Here is a 17,498-nt window from a genome sequence, read left to right as displayed (position 1 = left end):
GTAGGCCGCGTATACGTACTCGAGGACAGGGCAATAATGTTTGTGTTGATAGAGACTCTCCATAAATATAAAAGTGATGGCCTTGGAGAAGAAACTTGAAATTGATAGTTAATTGCAAATACACTTTAATTATAGTATACATATGTTCATATTGTACAGAAACGCAAAAATATTGGAATTTAACGGACTTTTAAAGAAAGGGAGAGGGCTTGGAAAATTGTCCTGTGTCCAAGTACCTATGAATTTTTATACATTTTCTGAAATTCTCCAGACATAACATCTTTTACAAAAATTCTCCTTACAACAGTTTACATACTTTCAACAAAGCTCTACATGCCCGCGATTTCGCGGGTGTGTTCTAGTACCAAATAAACTGTTCTGTGTTTCATACCATGTTTTAATATATGATACTTTTTTTCCATACATTTGAAGGAGCATATGTCATACTAGTTTCATTCGTTTATCATCAAATACTAATGAGATATGTACCATGTTTTCCAATTTCGTTAATAGATCAACAGCACAGACCGTAGCGATAGTTATTGGCAGTCTGATCGCTTTGTCTATTTTTTTTTCAATCGTCTTCTGTATCTGCAAAAGTATGAGGGGACTGCGAGGCGTGCAAGGCCAGGTACTAACTCAACCACCAGTGGCATACATAACAAATTCCGGAAGCATCACCCCCTCTACATGTAAGATAGATGTTTAAATTAATTGTAAATGGTTTTCATGTATATCTGATCTATTAACAGAAAAAAATGACTTGTAAGAATACAAAATAGATGTGCTCTGGATACTTAGACTTCATACAGCGCGATATTAATATATACAAAGTAATGTTGTTTTTTTACAACTAGAGAACAGAAAAAGACAAACTGTCAACTAGAATACTTATACATAAAACATAAAAGAAGAAATACAGGTGTGGAGTTATTGCCAGTAAGACAACTATTCCTCCGGAATCACAGAACGAGAATGTAAAATCAAGATGTGTAAACAATACAAAAAAAAAAATCAATGACGTTCTTCTTGTTTTACCATATGGAAATTTAATTTATTAATATAACAAGAAGGATGAAAATATCAACAGAATCTAAAATCAACGACTTCAGTTTATTGAAATAAGCGTTGTTCTATTAATAGTTGATTGCGAGAAAAGCTGTGTATTCGTATTGTTTCATCTATTATGTGGCATGTACTATGTAGCATCCCGGCTATGTTCAAATTTTGAATTTGCCATATTATTTAGACCCTCAAACTGCTTTTCCGCCAACGTTTGGAAATAATGGGAATATTATGGACAGCACTGAACAATTAAATGTTATACAACCATATAACGGAAATACAGCGTACCCACCAACTACTGAAAACACAGCTTATCCTCCAAGTACTGGAAACATAGCTTATCCTCCGAGTAATGGAAACACAGCTTATCCTCCAAGTACTGGAACACAGCTTATCCAACAAGCTACGACAACATTGTTCATGACAACATGAAAGGAAGTGAAGTGAAAGTTCTATGAACGCATGTACATAGTTGATAAAAGATAAACACACATGTAAAAATATGTTTTAATATTTTGTTGTTTATTTGAAATCATTACGAGTTTCGTAATATTTTCTGAATCCTTTTTTGCATTTCTAATTTAGAATAAATGCATGTATTGTCATCTTAAATATTAAGATAAAATATTTTGATTACAAGATATAAAAGTGTACATAAACAATTGTTAAGGTATCAAGTTTGACCTTTGTTATTGAATCCAATTTAAAAATATTGTTATGAATGAAAAATTGAGGTATTTCAGTAAACATAGTAATACTGGTATAACCCTGTTTCCTAGTTAAAGCGTTTGTAAATCTAAAATGATACATTAAATACAGGCAACAAGTAGTATGTACAAAAGTCAAAAATCAATTGAGAGAAAAACAAATCTGGATTTCAAACTTAAACCGATGGAAACACATCAACTCTAAAACAAATAAAAAACTGTAATTCTAAAAGTGCATTAAAAACAAACACCTACATATGTAGAAACGAACTATCTGCAATACTCCTGACTTGATACCAGACATTTATTGTAAAGTAAACAAATGGCTAGCTTAACCTCCCTCTTTTTTTAAAATGACAACACTACGTGACCGAAATACTGCACAAACACTAATCACAGAGAAACGGACAAACTAATACGATGATAATCGAAACAACATGCAGACTACAGAACATCAACGTTCAAATTACACCAACGACAGACTCCAACGGACATCACAAACAGTGACGAACTTACGTAACAAAATTCAATCAAAACATTTATACAATTATTTTCACAATAATGTGTACGCTATACGCGCATTGAGCTTCTAAACCATTAAGGAAAGTAGAAAAGTAGTATACAGCAAAAAAATAAAATGAGTTACAATCACTGAATTACAGTTTCCTGACCGTAACACAAACATGCATTATTGACAAGGTTATCCGTGAATACTGCACTCAACCCTAACCTAACCATATTTTGTCCGCCTTTGGATAATACAACGGATATTTTCAGAGATTGAAGAAGAAAACTCATTAAAAAAACTGATTATACTTGATAAAAGCTCAACCAATGCTATTATATCAGATGTATAGTAACGTAAAACATGACGGTTAAATGTAGTAATTCGGTCATACTAAGCTTACTGTGGATTCAATCCACTATTTTCTATATAAGAAAATGTCTGTACCAAGTCAGGAATATGACAGTTGTTATCCATTAGTTTGATGTGTTTGAACGTTTAATTTTGCCATTTGATTTGGGACTTTCCTTTTTGAATTTTCCTCGGAGTTCAGTATTTTTTTGTTTTTACTTTTTTCATTTTTATTCAGTGGATACCACTTTTCATTGATTTCGTGGGTAGACAGGTAAAACACGAATTTAAATTATCAAATAATCACAAACTTTATAAAAACTTTGCGTGCAAAGATTCGCAAAACAACGAATTCAAATATCAACAAAAATGCAAGATTTCCACTATCCACGAAAATTGATTCCCACGAAATAAATGAATCTAAAGTAAAATGCGATTATCAAAAACGATGTGTAAGATAGATAAGACATGCTGGCACTGCTCGGTACTATAATCATATATAGGCATTTTGGAACAATTTAACAATGAAAGTTTGGTATCGTTGCAAATGAGACACATAATGTTAGAACAAAGGAAAAGATGTGAGCATTCTAAAATATAGACAAGCTTAACAAAAATAAACCAGGTATATATATAATAAAAAGTGAACCAGTTCATTAGAGAAAAACTTGAAATACAGCAACGAACAAATTGGATAAATACCATTACATTCCTGCCTCTTCACTTGGGAGAAACACATCAATAATTTGTAAATCATTTCTCAATCCCAAACCCTCTCATAATCATATGTTTCCGCTTTTGGATAATACAATGAATATTTTGTCATAGGTCGTGATGTTTTATTGTATTTCCTTGCATTTACAATTCGTAACCAGATTTTACACTATCCGCCATCCTTTAATTATTATTGTTGAAATGCTTTCTCGATATACCAAATAACAATTGTGTATCTGTCAAGATTATTTAGAACATTTTCAGACACCTTTAAAACAGTTTCTAACATGATAAATTCTACCAATGAACAGTTTTAGACAGTTCTAATTCTTGGTTCTCCCCGAGAATTATAGTTTAGATAAAACTGATTATCTAGATTCCGTTCTTCTTTTCTTCTTCTTTTTTAATTTTTTATATTTTTCATAATCATTTTCTAAATTGCTTTGAACCATGTAGATATTATTTCATAACACAGATAAGGGACATTAGCCACATTCAATCAAAGTAAGATTGTAAACTTTTAAAACAAAACAAAATGTAATAAGCATCTGATCTGATTTGAAAAAATCATTGGTTTAAACATAACTCATTTTCTAAGGAGATAACCGCCCATTAGGTGTATACGTATAAGGAAGAAAATTCCTATTGGAAAAAAATAAAATTAGTTTGTTTAAATTCTAAAAGTGAAAGGTGTAACTTCAAAATACAATTTTATCAACCAGCAATATGTTTGGATACCTGTTTGTATTTCAATTCATAGGTTTGTTTGGTATTTTCATCTTTTAGTTTATTTTGAAAAAAATCGCGGTTATAAAACAAATTTCAAGCTCAGACTATCTTACACTTTTTGGTATTACAAGTCATATGTTTGTATGTTTTGTTTTTTTGTTTTGTGTTTGTTTTTGAAAACAAAACCGTTGTTGTAATTTTATTTTATTTGAACCTCAGACTACTGTAAACCAAACCATATGCGCGGATACTTTAGTTCACGTTTTACCCTTCCTAGACCATTTCGAAGCTATTTAATTTTTCGATTTCTGATTTACTTCATATAGTTTAATAAGAAAAGATCCAAGTTTTACATATTCGCGACGATTTATATTTGCTTTAGTTTTCTACTCGAAAATAAATTGGTTTACAGTATACTATACTTGTATGCATACTCTATTCGTGTCTGATGTTTATACTTTAAATTATTTGTTACTTAACTTTAATGGAAATTAAAATTATTGTGACATGATTTGTCAAAAAAAGTCGTAATGTAAATGAATGGAAAATTGGCCATCCTACGTATCTGCAAACATCTGAGTAATGCATCACTGTTATGGTTATCGAACAACATAGCTACTTGTTTCATTGTGACACCTAATCGTCTTGCACTATGCCCCGGGCGCTTGACAACTCGACCACCTAGACTCGACAAAAAATCAAGCTCTCGATGACCGAGTGTTACCTTTCATTTAGCGCGTCGTAACATGTGCTTAGGTTTATGATTTTGCTATTTGATTACAGACTGTCCATTTTGAATTTTTATCGGAGTTCGGTATTCTTTTTATTTTCCTTTTTGTTAATTGTTTTTTATCGAGCAATATTGATAAATGCATATTTCGAAACTTAACAAGCCTCCGGGTTTTGACCCGTCGGTGCAAAAGTTTCTTGTCTAAATTCCTTTATTCTTAAATGGGTTACTTTTGTTGAACCATAAAAAAAACCATACAAATGTTTAACCTCATTAAGTTTAAGGTTGCTTTATCGCGATGCAATAACATAATGTGATAAAGAAAACATTATCAATTACATCAAATAAAAGAGGGATTTCACCTAAGGTAGTTAGAAGAAGAATGGACGTACATGTAACATATTTATGTCGCTTTTGGAACGAAAATAAAACATTCTTTTTATTTAAAAAGAAAAAACCTTCTATTACATTGTATATGATATGCCGTACATTCAGTACATTTTAAGCACCGATAAAAAAGTCTTTGAAATAAAAAGAAAAGAATCATTGATGCCAAAATAGATATTTCATAAGGAAGTGCTTCAACTTGAAACGAAATATTTATTACAAGGAGGAACATTGTTTTAAAAATAATTGACAAGGTTTGCTTTTGAAAGTGATAAAAGGCCACTCGCGGAGAGGGTACAATTTTTTTTTATCTTTATGTTTTGTTATTCGGATAATTTGATGTTGTACGCGAATTATTTTGTTTTGTTTTTGATAAATGCATTACATTTTTTTTTTAAAGAATCTTGAAATGCTGGGTAGAGACCGTCTATTGTTTACGACTATATATTGACGTCTATATGTCGTTTGCTTGAGTGTTGGCAGTTGTGTGTCATTGTTACTTACCTAGCCTCCCCTCATTCATAATTGTAATAATGAATAAAGTAAGAAAAATACGATAAAAAGACAATTAGAGAACCATACACAATAGTTATCAAATGTACCAGGATAATAAATTTATACGTTAGACGCGCGTTTCGTCTACCTAAGACTTATCAGTGACACTCACATTAAAATCTTCCTTAACCATTTAGATGCTCATAACGCTTGACCCTTTGTGTTCAGATTTTTACTCACTAGTTAAATGCATCTAAACATTATTCTGTTATAGAAAGAACATTTTAGTCGATTACTCTCATACCGGATAAGCTCATGTATTATCAAGATATACATTATTATGCTACATGCATATCAACTGTTCATTACGTTTTATAGCATTATTCCTGTATCTATAAACAATGAAATTGTAAATAAATATTTGGTTATTTAGGAGTTGTGTACAGTAAAACCTGCTATTACAGTTCGTACTATTCAAGTCTAAGAAGTAAATACTGTATCTTTGGCTGTTGTTCGAGTTATTCATCAAGTCCCTGTTGTTCCTCATCTTATTCATCATATGACTACGACATAAGCTACTCTGTATCCAGGACTATGTATGTATGTTAGAAACGAGCATTATTTCATTTCATAAAAAAAATACATTAAAATCATAATTAGTTCATTACAATACGTCATTTTGATTGGCTAACAGCAATTGCGTCATTTTAAAATTAACATTTATTTAAAAATGGAATGTAACATTCATGACGACACGATCTTCTAAAAGTGGTGATGGATTTTGATTTGCTACATGCATGCACAAAAAGGGCTATATATATTGTATTCTATATAAAAAAAAAAGGATGATAGTTTGTGTATGTAAAATTCAATATAACAAATAAATTGTTCTGCGTTTCATACCATGTTTAAATTTAAGATGCTATTTTTCCATACATATGTAGAAACAAATTCGATAGTAGTTTCATTCGTTTATCGTCAACTGCTTATACCATATAAACCATTTGTCCATTTCCTTACATAGATCAACAGCAGAGACCGTAGGGATAGTTATTGGCAGTCTCATAGCTTTGTCTATTTTTATTTCAATCGTCTCCTGTATCTGCAGAAGTATGAGAGCACAGCGAGGCGTGCAGGGCCAGGTACTATCTCAACCACCAGTGGCATACATAACAACTTCAGGAAGTAACGCCCCCTCAACATGTAAGATAGACGTTTAAATTAAGTGTAAATGGTTTTCATGTATATACAGATTATTTATCTATTAAATAAAAAAAAGAAAAACCTGTAAGAATACAACATATAAAACATACATTTTAGTTTCTTGTGTACAATCTGGAGTTTAGTATGGCGTGCATTATCACTGAATTAGTATACATTTGCTTAGGGACCAGCTGAATGACGCCTCTGGGTGCGAGAATTTCTCCCTACATTGAAGAACTGTTGGTGACCTTCTGCTGTTGTCTTTTCCATGGTAGGGTTGTTGCCTCTTTGAAACATTCCCCATTTCAATTCTCAATGTAATGTATATGTGCTCTGGATAATGAAGGCTTCATACAGCACGAGATAAATATATACAAATTAATTGGGTTTTTTTTACAACTAGAGAGCACAAAAATTCAAGAATACTGGTGTGGAGTTATAACCAATTAGATATCTATCCTTCCGAAATCACAGAACGAGAACTTAAAATCAAGTTGTGTATACAATACAAAAAAAAAACATTCAATGATGTTATTGTTCTTCCTATCAAATAGTTTACCAATATTAAAATCAAATTTATCAGTATAAAACGAAGGATGAAAAATCAACAGAATCTGAAATCAACTTTTGTGGTCAGGTTGTTGTCTCTTTGACAAATTTCCCATTTCCATTCTCAATTTTAATCTTCAGTTTATTGAAATGAGCGTTGTTTGAATAATAAATGATCGTTAGAAGAGTTGTGGTGCCGTCTTGTATTATCTATTATGTAGCGTGCAATATGAAGATTATACTGTTTTAATTTTGAATTTGTCATAATTTTTAGACCCTCAAACTGCTTTTCCGCCAACTTTTGGAAGTAATGGGAATACTATGGGTAGCACTGAACAACTAAATGTTATTCCACCAAATAATGGAAACACAGTTTATCCTCCAAGTACAGGAAACTCAGCTTATCCACCAAGCTACGACAACCTTGCTCATGACAACATGAAAGGAAGCGAAAGTTCTATAAACGCATGTACATAGTTGATAAACGTTATTAACGACAAACACAAATGTAAAACATCATTTTTTACTAATTTTTTATCCATGTTAATCAATTTTTGAATTTTAAATATTATATTATTGCATGCATTGTCATCTTGCATAATGAAGTATTGTATACTTAATTAATGATTTAATTGCAACATATCATGTTAAATTGCTAATTATTAAAAGGAAAAGCATTACCTTGCTACCTCTTATCTAATCCAACGAGCAAATATTGACTTTATGTATTATATAAAGCCTTGTAACTATTCGTCTAGAACACCATTCGGCTTTTAATAATGAACAAAACTAACATCTATACCGAATGACATTCATTGGAATACCGATTGCTCATTGAAATACATATCTGCTCTTCTTTGGCAGCAGTTAACATTAATGAATTAGATAGACAAATAACGATTAAGTAGTCAGAGGAATATTGTTATTCTTCGCGTATCAACACAAAAAAAGAGTAAACAGTTGTTATGATATGTTTGTTCCTATGTAAAAATACGGGATGTTGTATATTGCTAATGAGACAAATACCTACCAAAGTTCAAATATAGTAATAATGGTCAAATATGAAAAACCCATACATTATGGTCGGTTATAAAAGGCCGCGTCATGAAATTTATAAAACAATATTCACAATTCAATGGCTACATGTACTTTACAGCCTAATTTGTAACAAATCAGTTTATGCAAAATCAAATATGACAGACATGAACAAACGAATGAACTGAAGTGATTTACTTTGTTTGTGTGTAGAATTAGTCTAAAATCCCGCTAATTATCGAAACTTTTTATTCCCTATCATAAATTGTATAAGCCTACCATCAGGTTGTCGGAATTCCTATTGGAACGAACTATGGACCTCTCTATGCAAACTTTTTCTTATTTTCATATGAGTTGGAGATACTCCAGACACTTTAAAAAAAAACACTATCAAGAAGACTAAAGAAGCTAGACCACTTAATATCACATTCAGGTATATTAACGATGGTTTTCCTATCATCAAAGCAAACTTCTGCTTAGGTCCATGAATATATCTCCTAGAACTCTATAGCTAGGGGTGCTGATCCCGAAATCCCGGACTTAAAAAAACGAAATCCCGAGGTCCCGTTTTTAAATAAAGTAAATCCCGACGTCCCGACGTCCGAAAAAAGGATTCCCGATCACGAAAGTGTCAATCCCGAAATCCCGAGCTTAAAAAGACCCGATCCCGGAGGCCTGATAAAGGTCCTATCCCCCCTCACTAGTGTCTGACCGATTTGTTTTCTCAAATGAGCCAGGGTTTTGTCAACAAATGTCGCGTCCTTTTCTGCCAAATATTCGAACATCACTAAATACCAAGACCTGCACGATACATTGTCAGTGTTTATAAACAAATAATACAGGAAGGCTGTGAGTTATAGATGCTAGATATTGACGTTGTGTATCACAACAAAATGCAACAATTCTTTGGTCAAATATGACACTTTATTAAATCGTCAAACAAGTGACGTTGTGACTCCATTATAGGTTAGATGTTTGGAATGAAGTGATACTCAGATCAGAGATTACGGATTCTTATACATTCTATACACTGAACTTATAATAATTGTGTTGTCTAGAATAAAATTAGCAAGAATGTGTCCCAAGTACACGGATGCCCCATCCGCACTATCTTTTTCTATGTTCAGTGTATCGTGAAAATGGGATAAAATCTCTAAGTTGGCATAAAAATTAGAAAGATAATATCATAGGGAACATGTTTACTACGTGTCAAGTTGATTGGACTCCAACTTCATTAAAAACTATCTCGACCAAACACTTTAACCTGCAGAGGAACGAACGGACGAACAAACCAACGGACGAACGGACGAACAGACGAACAAACGAATAAACGAACGGGCGAACGGACGGACGAACAGACGGACGGAGGGAGACACAACCCAGAAAACATAATGCCTATAAATAAGATTTAACACAAATTCCGTAGGATTCGTCTTACAAAATCAAATATGAATAGTGTATACGAAAAATAAAAACTTAAATGTTACATGAATTTAATCATTTATCAAGAGGAACAATACCAACCAACAAAATCAAAAGAAAAAAAAGAGGACATGGCTGAAAATTCCAGAAGCTAAAACACTTCAAGAATGACACGAGAAAGGTTCCAGTATAATCGACACCACAGTCTCAGTGCGAAGGGAGGTTGCGCAGTCACTGATCATACAGGGGCTATTTTGTCATGTGATATATATTGTAAGAAGAGAACAATTTATTTGTAGTAAACATGTTTTTTTACTCAAGCAGGAAGTTATTTGTTTTCTATTCAATGTATCGGTGTCACGTTTGAATAACTAAAAAATGGCGTATACTATATGTAGCATATTTTACATTATTGTTTTGATTTATATCAAAGGTATGTATCACTTTATTATATAAGTTTTATGTAAAAAAAAACAACGAAAGAGCAATATAATTAAATTAGATTTAGTCCTGTAACCCTTGCCGAGAGCTAAGCCTTATTCTTCTTAACCGGATGAAAATACAAAAATGCACTATACTTCCCCCACGTATCAATCTTTCTTTCCAGTACCTCATCAGTGATTTTGTAGTTTTGTGTGTTTTGTGTTGTTTGACAGTTATCCAGCATTTGCACCATTTATAAAAACCTTTGTAAATCCAGAACCATAAAAAACATGTATGTCTCTGGTGAAACAAACACCCAAAAAGATAACAATATAAAGACGAAATTATCTAATTAATTTATTTTCGATTGATAAAAAACATTCATACTGAGACACCCGTGCCAAACTTTATTCTGATTTTCTCTGTTTTAAGAGGAAAACGTTAGGCTTTTCTCACATATAAGGAACAAAAATGTACCTAGTATTGAATGCTTACCCGGAAATCATCAGGTGTATGGTACGTACCTGAAATTGATATTCTTCTTCCTTGATCACAAACAAAAGAAGACTACCTTTGTAACATGCCAAATTGAATTATCTCATGTTTTTACGAAGATTTTAGATTTTAATAAGTTAACACTTTTTCTAACATTGAAAACAAAACACAAATCTACATGGAATACGTGTTCAGAGTAATAGATAATGAACCTGAGATAGTTACATGTATCAAAATCGAAACAAGTTTTCCTGTTTTATATATTTTGAATGTACCAATTTTCCAAATTCAAATTTAATCAATGTTTTCAATAGTCATATATGCGTTAAGACAAGAATTAAGTAGGCAAATTGAAGATGAATTCTATTTCGGACATCAAATAGATAAAAAGAAAAAATGCATTTCCAAGCACAATTGTATTATTTAAGATACGTATAAAATTAACAAACACGTTGCAATGTAAAAAAAAAATGATAAAGTTATATTTTCAAATTTTAGGATCCCACCAGTCTCCAGTATACTGTGGAAAGGTTTTATGTGATCATGGATGTTGCTATGACGGGGATACCGACAGTAATTGCTGTCCTGCGGAAATAAGCTTGTAAGTACAAGAGATGGATATATATTAATCATATAAATGTTTTCCATCACTGAAATTTCCATTTTATGCATATACGTTCAGGTCTTTTCACATCCATTTTTTTATGGAAATATTCTTTATAAAGCACGAAAATTTAAGTATTCACCTCCGAAACTAACAAAACCTTCAAATAGAAGGGATATAGTTTGATACTGTTGTCAGGTCATTAAAGATTGCATATTTTGGCGTAACTATTGATTCACTTATAGGGTCTTTACATCGGAACTAAACACATTTATTAAAAAAAACAGTTGTTGGCATGAGTTCTTCTTATATATGTTATGATGGTATGATATTAAACCCATAACGGGAAGGATTGTGTCTGACATTCATATGATCAAAATCAAAATCTTTCAATCAGTTTAACTGAAGTCTGGAGCTGGCATGTCAGTTAACTGCTAGTAGTCTGTTGTTATTTATGTATTATTGTCATTTTGTTTATTTCTTTGGTTACATCTTCAGACATCAGACTCGGACTTCTCTTGAACTGACTTTTAATGTGCGTTTTGTTATGCGTTTACATTTCTACATTGGCTAGATGTATAGGGTGAGGGTTGAGATCTCATAAACATGTTTAAACCCGCCGCAATTTTTCGCCTGTCCCAAACCAGGAGCTTCTGGCCTTTGTTAGTCTTGTATGATTTTTAATTTTAGTTTCTTGTGTATAATTTAGAGTTTAGTATGTCGTTACTTATCACTGAACTAGTATATTTTTGTTGAGGGGCCAGCTGAAGGACGCCTCTGGGTGCGGGATTTTCTCGCTACATTGAAGACCTGTTGTTGACCTTCTGCTGTTGTTTTTTCAATGGTCGGGTTGTTGTCTCTTTGGCACATACCTCATTTCCATTGTCAATTTTATATCTGATGATGGTACTTGAAAAATTCTAATTTGTAATTATTTCATTATCATTAGATATCTGAAACGGTTTTTGAAAGGAACATCAACTGCCATGTTCACTGATTTGACTCAAGTGTTCATATTTGATGATATATACGGAAAACGTAAATCTTAAACAGTCTAAAATAAACAATATACGATGCACATAATTGCTCATATGTATCAAAACTTCATGGGTATTTTAATCTAGACGCCACCGAACATCGAGGTGATCTCCGAGGATAACCCGATATAAACATATATGTCGAACTCGTGCTGTTATATCTTTGCAGGTCTGTTTGCTTTCATATCATAGGTTAAAACATATCACATCTTCCTATATCTATATATGTTAATAATATTGTAAAAAAAAGTGTTTTTTTTATATCGATTCAGTCAACCACATGGTTTGCCATTGTTTCACTTTCAATATTGACGGATACTTTTCTTTTCAAAAGTTCATGGGTAACTCATCTCTAGCAAAGGAATATAATGCAATGAGGTCGAATTATTCACTTGCAAGTGAGTTGTTCATTATCGATGTGAGATTTTTTTATCTTAGTTTCTAGGTTATATACAAATATAACCCCGCCGCAGTTTTAATTTATCTATACATTTTGGAGTTTAGTTTGACGTCCATTATCACTGATTAGTACATATTTTAGTTAAGGGGCTAACTTAACTGTTGGACGCATCTTGTGGTGGATTTTGTTGCTGTGTTAAAGATGCATGCGTAGCCTCTGGCTGTTTTCTGCTTTTTGGTCGGGTTGTTGTATCTTTGACACATTCCCCATTTCAATTCTCAATTTTATTTTTATTCCTCGTCATACAACTATCATTCTATTTTTAGATCTACCGGAGTAATTATTGGAATAGTAATTGCTAGTACGTTTGGTATATGTTTAATGTGTTTTCTGTGTGCGTGGACGAGGAAAATTTTACAAAACAATAAAGACATACGATATGCCAGATTCAGGGAAGAAAGACAGGAACATGCCAGATCTACTACTGACCGAAACACACGTAATTCACATGCGAGAAATCAACCAGATGATAGCAGTGCTCCTGAACGTTTTGTTTATTTGAGGTTTTTAATAGGCAAGTTATTAAAGAAATCAACACGTATTTTCTATTATAAAAAAATTCGTGTTAAAAGAGCACAATCATATTTTATAAAACAAAAGTCAGAATCATCCTAGTTTCTGATAATATACGAATTTAAAAACACGAGATCAGTATCAAATGATACGATCATCATGGCAATAACCACATATTTAGACTGGAGGGAGATGCATATCGCAGCGAAAATACAGTCCTATAATGATACAATGATGGATTTTATAATTTATTATAGCAAAATAACAGTCGCTATAGTTCCATACTTTTTTTTTTTTTTTTTAAATTTATGAAGACGAAACGCGCGTCTGGTGTACTACTTTATAATCCTTGTATCTTCGATAACAATTTACACCACTGGATCGAAGCCACTGCTAGTGAACGTTTCGTTCCCGAGCGTATCACCAGCCCAGTAGTCAAGACTTCGGTGCTAACAGGTGGTAATTTTTATAAATTTCCTCTTTACAAAACTTTTGAAATTTTCGAAAAAACTAAGGACTTTCTTATGCCAGCTGTATTTGGCACAACTTTTTAGAATCTTTGAACTTCAATGCTCTTCACATTTGTACTTATTTGCCTTCATAAATATTTTGATATTAGCGTCACTGATGAGTCTTATGTAAACGAAACACGCGTCTGGCGTACGTAATTATAATCCTGATGTCTTCTATAACAATTAAGATATATGTATCAAATTGATTGGTTAAATCCTAAAATGGTTGGTTCAATCAATTATAGTATTTGATTTCATACTGCTACAATGTTATCGTGTAAATCTTTAATAAACAAACGATAACATTTTAGCATTAGTGTTCTAAATATGCGCAGAGATAGTGGTCCTTATTAACCTTCAAATCGATGACATTTAAGTTGCACACGAAACAGTGGAAAATAACTTTGCGGTTAAATTTGATATTGTTTTGATTTTTTTCCCCTCAATTTGTTTCTTTTTTTAACTGTATAATTTTGGTAATTTTTTTCTGTTTTATTCTTTTATAAATGTTTAAAGATAAATGGTAAACGTATGAATCTTAAATCAACATTCATAGTGCTTTATAAACTACCTCTCTAACATTTTTCTATAGAAAAGTTATATATCTGAACTGTTTGTATTGTGTTCATAACGCCCTTGTTCGTACCCCCAAAGAAGAAATTAATTAATTTGTTTTTGGGGGTATTCTTTCGGTCGTGATATTCTTAGAATTGTTTGATATCTTTATACCAAAGTGATTCGGAGAGGCCTTCCTCAATTGTTTTTCCATTAACCAATACCCTGATACACTTTATTAACCGTTAGCCGTCAAGATTTAAAATATTTCATGTGCCATTATTTTGAAATAAGGGACATAGTCACGTTCTATATTTATTTGTTATCTCATCTCATCTGAAACTATAAAACATAAATATACACAAGGACTGCAACACAATGGTTTGATCATTAAGATGTAAACAAAACAATACAGAAAACCTCGCATGTCTTTCAAGGAAGAGTACTAACAATCATATAGTGAAGGAGTAAGTGTAAAGTCAGCTATGTGCTGACTTGGAAATTTACGCTGTAAACTGAAAGCTCATGATTTTCCTAATTTAGATATAATAATTCATACTAACCATACAATTATGGAACAGTTACTTAATTGTCATTTCCTTTTTTTGTGTGTTTTTTTTTAAATATATAAAACTACGATAATCTTCATACCTTTGATATAATAGAAAAGTAAGCTATAATTTTCTGTCATCAGTTGTCATTATTGTTTACCGTTTTTCTATTTCGTCCTTTACTTAATTTACAAACTACTCGTTTACATCTCAATCTTCAGAAAGAAAATACAAAAGGTAAAAAGACCTTCAACTTTTCTCAAGACCACTTTTTCTTCTTGAGACATTCGGTGAGCTTTGTCAGTGTCATTAGTGATTTTGTATCGTTGGAGTTAAATTATTATCTATAGCGCAAATTTTGTTTGTGTTTTGCAGCTCGAATAAATGTTTACCGTACATGTGACCGTCAACACAACAGTGAACCTGTACATCCTCCTACGTATGACGAATGTTCAGCTCCACCGCCTCCATACAGCGCTGTCAACTCCACACCAGGTGGTTCAAACCCTGTATAGACACACATAGAAATATACAGGGAATCAAGCTATGTATATAAAGATTGTGTAATACTCGATAGGACAAACATTGGGAAAGAGTATATACTAAGTGTAGTTTGTTAAGCGGTTGTTCCTTTCAATATATTTATGTTTATTTAGTACTTACACTTATTTTATTGATGGACACCACAATTAATTAAAGATTTTATGTTTTCTTATAACATAATGATGCTTTACTAACATCCAATTGCAATGGTAGTGTACAGCAATACAATACAGATGAGAATTATCGATGGAGCTGGGTTTATTGTAATATATCATTTTATATCCCTTTTAAAGTAACGCAGTATTACTTTGGAGGTCTATTTCAATATATCCTTCTGTATCCCTTTTAAAGTAACGCAGTATTACTTGGGAGGTCAATTTCTATATTTCATTTTTTTCCCTTTTAAAGTAACGCAGTATTACTTGGGAGGTCAATTTCTATATTTCATTTTATATCCCTTTTAAAGTAACGCAGTATTACTTAGGAGGTCAATTTCTATATTTCATTTTTTTCCCTTTTAAAGTAACGCAGTATTACTTGGGAGGTCAATTTCTATATTTCATTTTATATCCCTTTTAAAGTAACGCAGTATTACTTGGGAGGTCTATTTCAATATATTATTTTATATAACTTTTGATGTTCTTCAGTTATTTTTGTAGAACCATATGAGATTGATTAATATGTGTGCATTTTGATAACTGGACTAAGGGCTTAAATGTTTCTAGGTTTGCTAATTTATGATTTATTCCTGCTGTTTTTGCTTTGCATGTGTTCATCTGTGTTTAAAAACTTATACCAGTGTTCTTACATGTTTGTCTGATGTTTTTTGTTACGTGTGTACTTTTGCTTTGTTGGTTTTAAAAGCTTATTATCTAATTTTGGATGTAACGCGTCTTCTGTTTGGCTGACGTTGTTTAGTGCATCAGGCCATCGACATAATTTATTCATTAGACCGTGGTGTCATCAACGTTTTTTCATGGTTTTCACTCATTTAAAATGGAATTGAGAATTAAATTATAAGAAATAACTGTATTTTATCTGTCTATTCGAAATAACATTTTTTCCTTAAATATTTACAATATAGTATGCTTTCAATAAACTTGATTATATTTGATTTGTTTGATTAAAATAGAAGTAAATTTAGCAAAATGTTCAATGTCAATAAAATGTGTTGAGGGGTTCGGGTCAAATAATTAGCATGCATAAATCAAATATGCCAATGCAAATACAACTGCATACCAATATCATAGACTTATTACTAGTTGTTTTCTAACCCGTAGACTAACGTTTTCACTAAGAAGATAATAAAATACTAATCGTCTTTTATTTTCTGTATTATATTTTTATATGATATATTGATATTGTCCCTTTGTTGAATTCGAAGGTCAATTGTGAGCATACTGACATAAAACATTAAAGTTCTTCCAACTTAATATTTTCTTCTTAAATGCTATATTCATGAAAAAAAAGTACTCTTGTGTGAATTTGACCTGTTAACACAATTTGTAATGCTTTTTGGTCATTTATTGTTTACTTTTATATCATGTATATCTCGTCTCTCTATTTTTAATCTAACTATACCAGCTTTGATAATAGTTTGGCATGACTATAAACGTTCTCTCCTGCAATCGTACTATGAACAACACAATTATTTTGTGTATACATTTTTTAATACTCCATTACTTTACATTTAGCTAAGACAGGGCTATGCATCAATCACATTAAGTTCATCACTCAAAACATTTTACGGTCGCCCAAGATCATGTTTCCTTATACAGTTTATGACGTCTTTACACTAAATCCATTGGAAGTTGGATGTGTCTAGACTGTTTGTTTAGTCTTAGATGGATATTTTTTTATTAGTTGTTAGTGGCTTTGAACTAGCTGTCAGAACTGCGAGTACTCTTAGATTT

The 17,498-nt window shown here is 31.9% G+C and overlaps 2 protein-coding genes across 2 annotated transcripts; both read left to right on the top strand.

Annotated features, from left to right (window-relative positions):
- Positions 1-4,064: 4,064 nt before the first annotated feature.
- On the top strand, positions 4,065-8,020 carry LOC134706904 (uncharacterized). The gene is made up of 4 exons (XM_063566264.1): positions 4,065-4,102; positions 6,117-6,279; positions 6,708-6,886; positions 7,710-8,020. Exons 1-4 carry the CDS (start codon positions 4,069-4,071, stop codon positions 7,910-7,912), a joined length of 579 nt encoding a protein of 192 aa, XP_063422334.1. The 5' UTR covers positions 4,065-4,068; the 3' UTR covers positions 7,913-8,020.
- Positions 8,021-10,181: 2,161 nt separating this feature from the next.
- LOC134717707 (uncharacterized) lies at positions 10,182-16,695 on the top strand. Its single transcript, XM_063580202.1, has 4 exons — positions 10,182-10,325; positions 11,309-11,411; positions 13,178-13,425; positions 15,418-16,695. Exons 1-4 carry the CDS (start codon positions 10,271-10,273, stop codon positions 15,555-15,557), a joined length of 546 nt encoding a protein of 181 aa, XP_063436272.1. The 5' UTR covers positions 10,182-10,270; the 3' UTR covers positions 15,558-16,695.
- The last annotated feature ends 803 nt before the right edge of the window (positions 16,696-17,498 follow it).

Source organism: Mytilus trossulus, chromosome 1 (genome assembly GCF_036588685.1).
Source record: "Mytilus trossulus isolate FHL-02 chromosome 1, PNRI_Mtr1.1.1.hap1, whole genome shotgun sequence".
Taxonomy (NCBI): domain Eukaryota; kingdom Metazoa; phylum Mollusca; class Bivalvia; order Mytilida; family Mytilidae; genus Mytilus; species Mytilus trossulus.
Note: the sequence above shows the minus strand (reverse complement) of the source record. Positions and strands in the feature narration are given on the sequence as shown.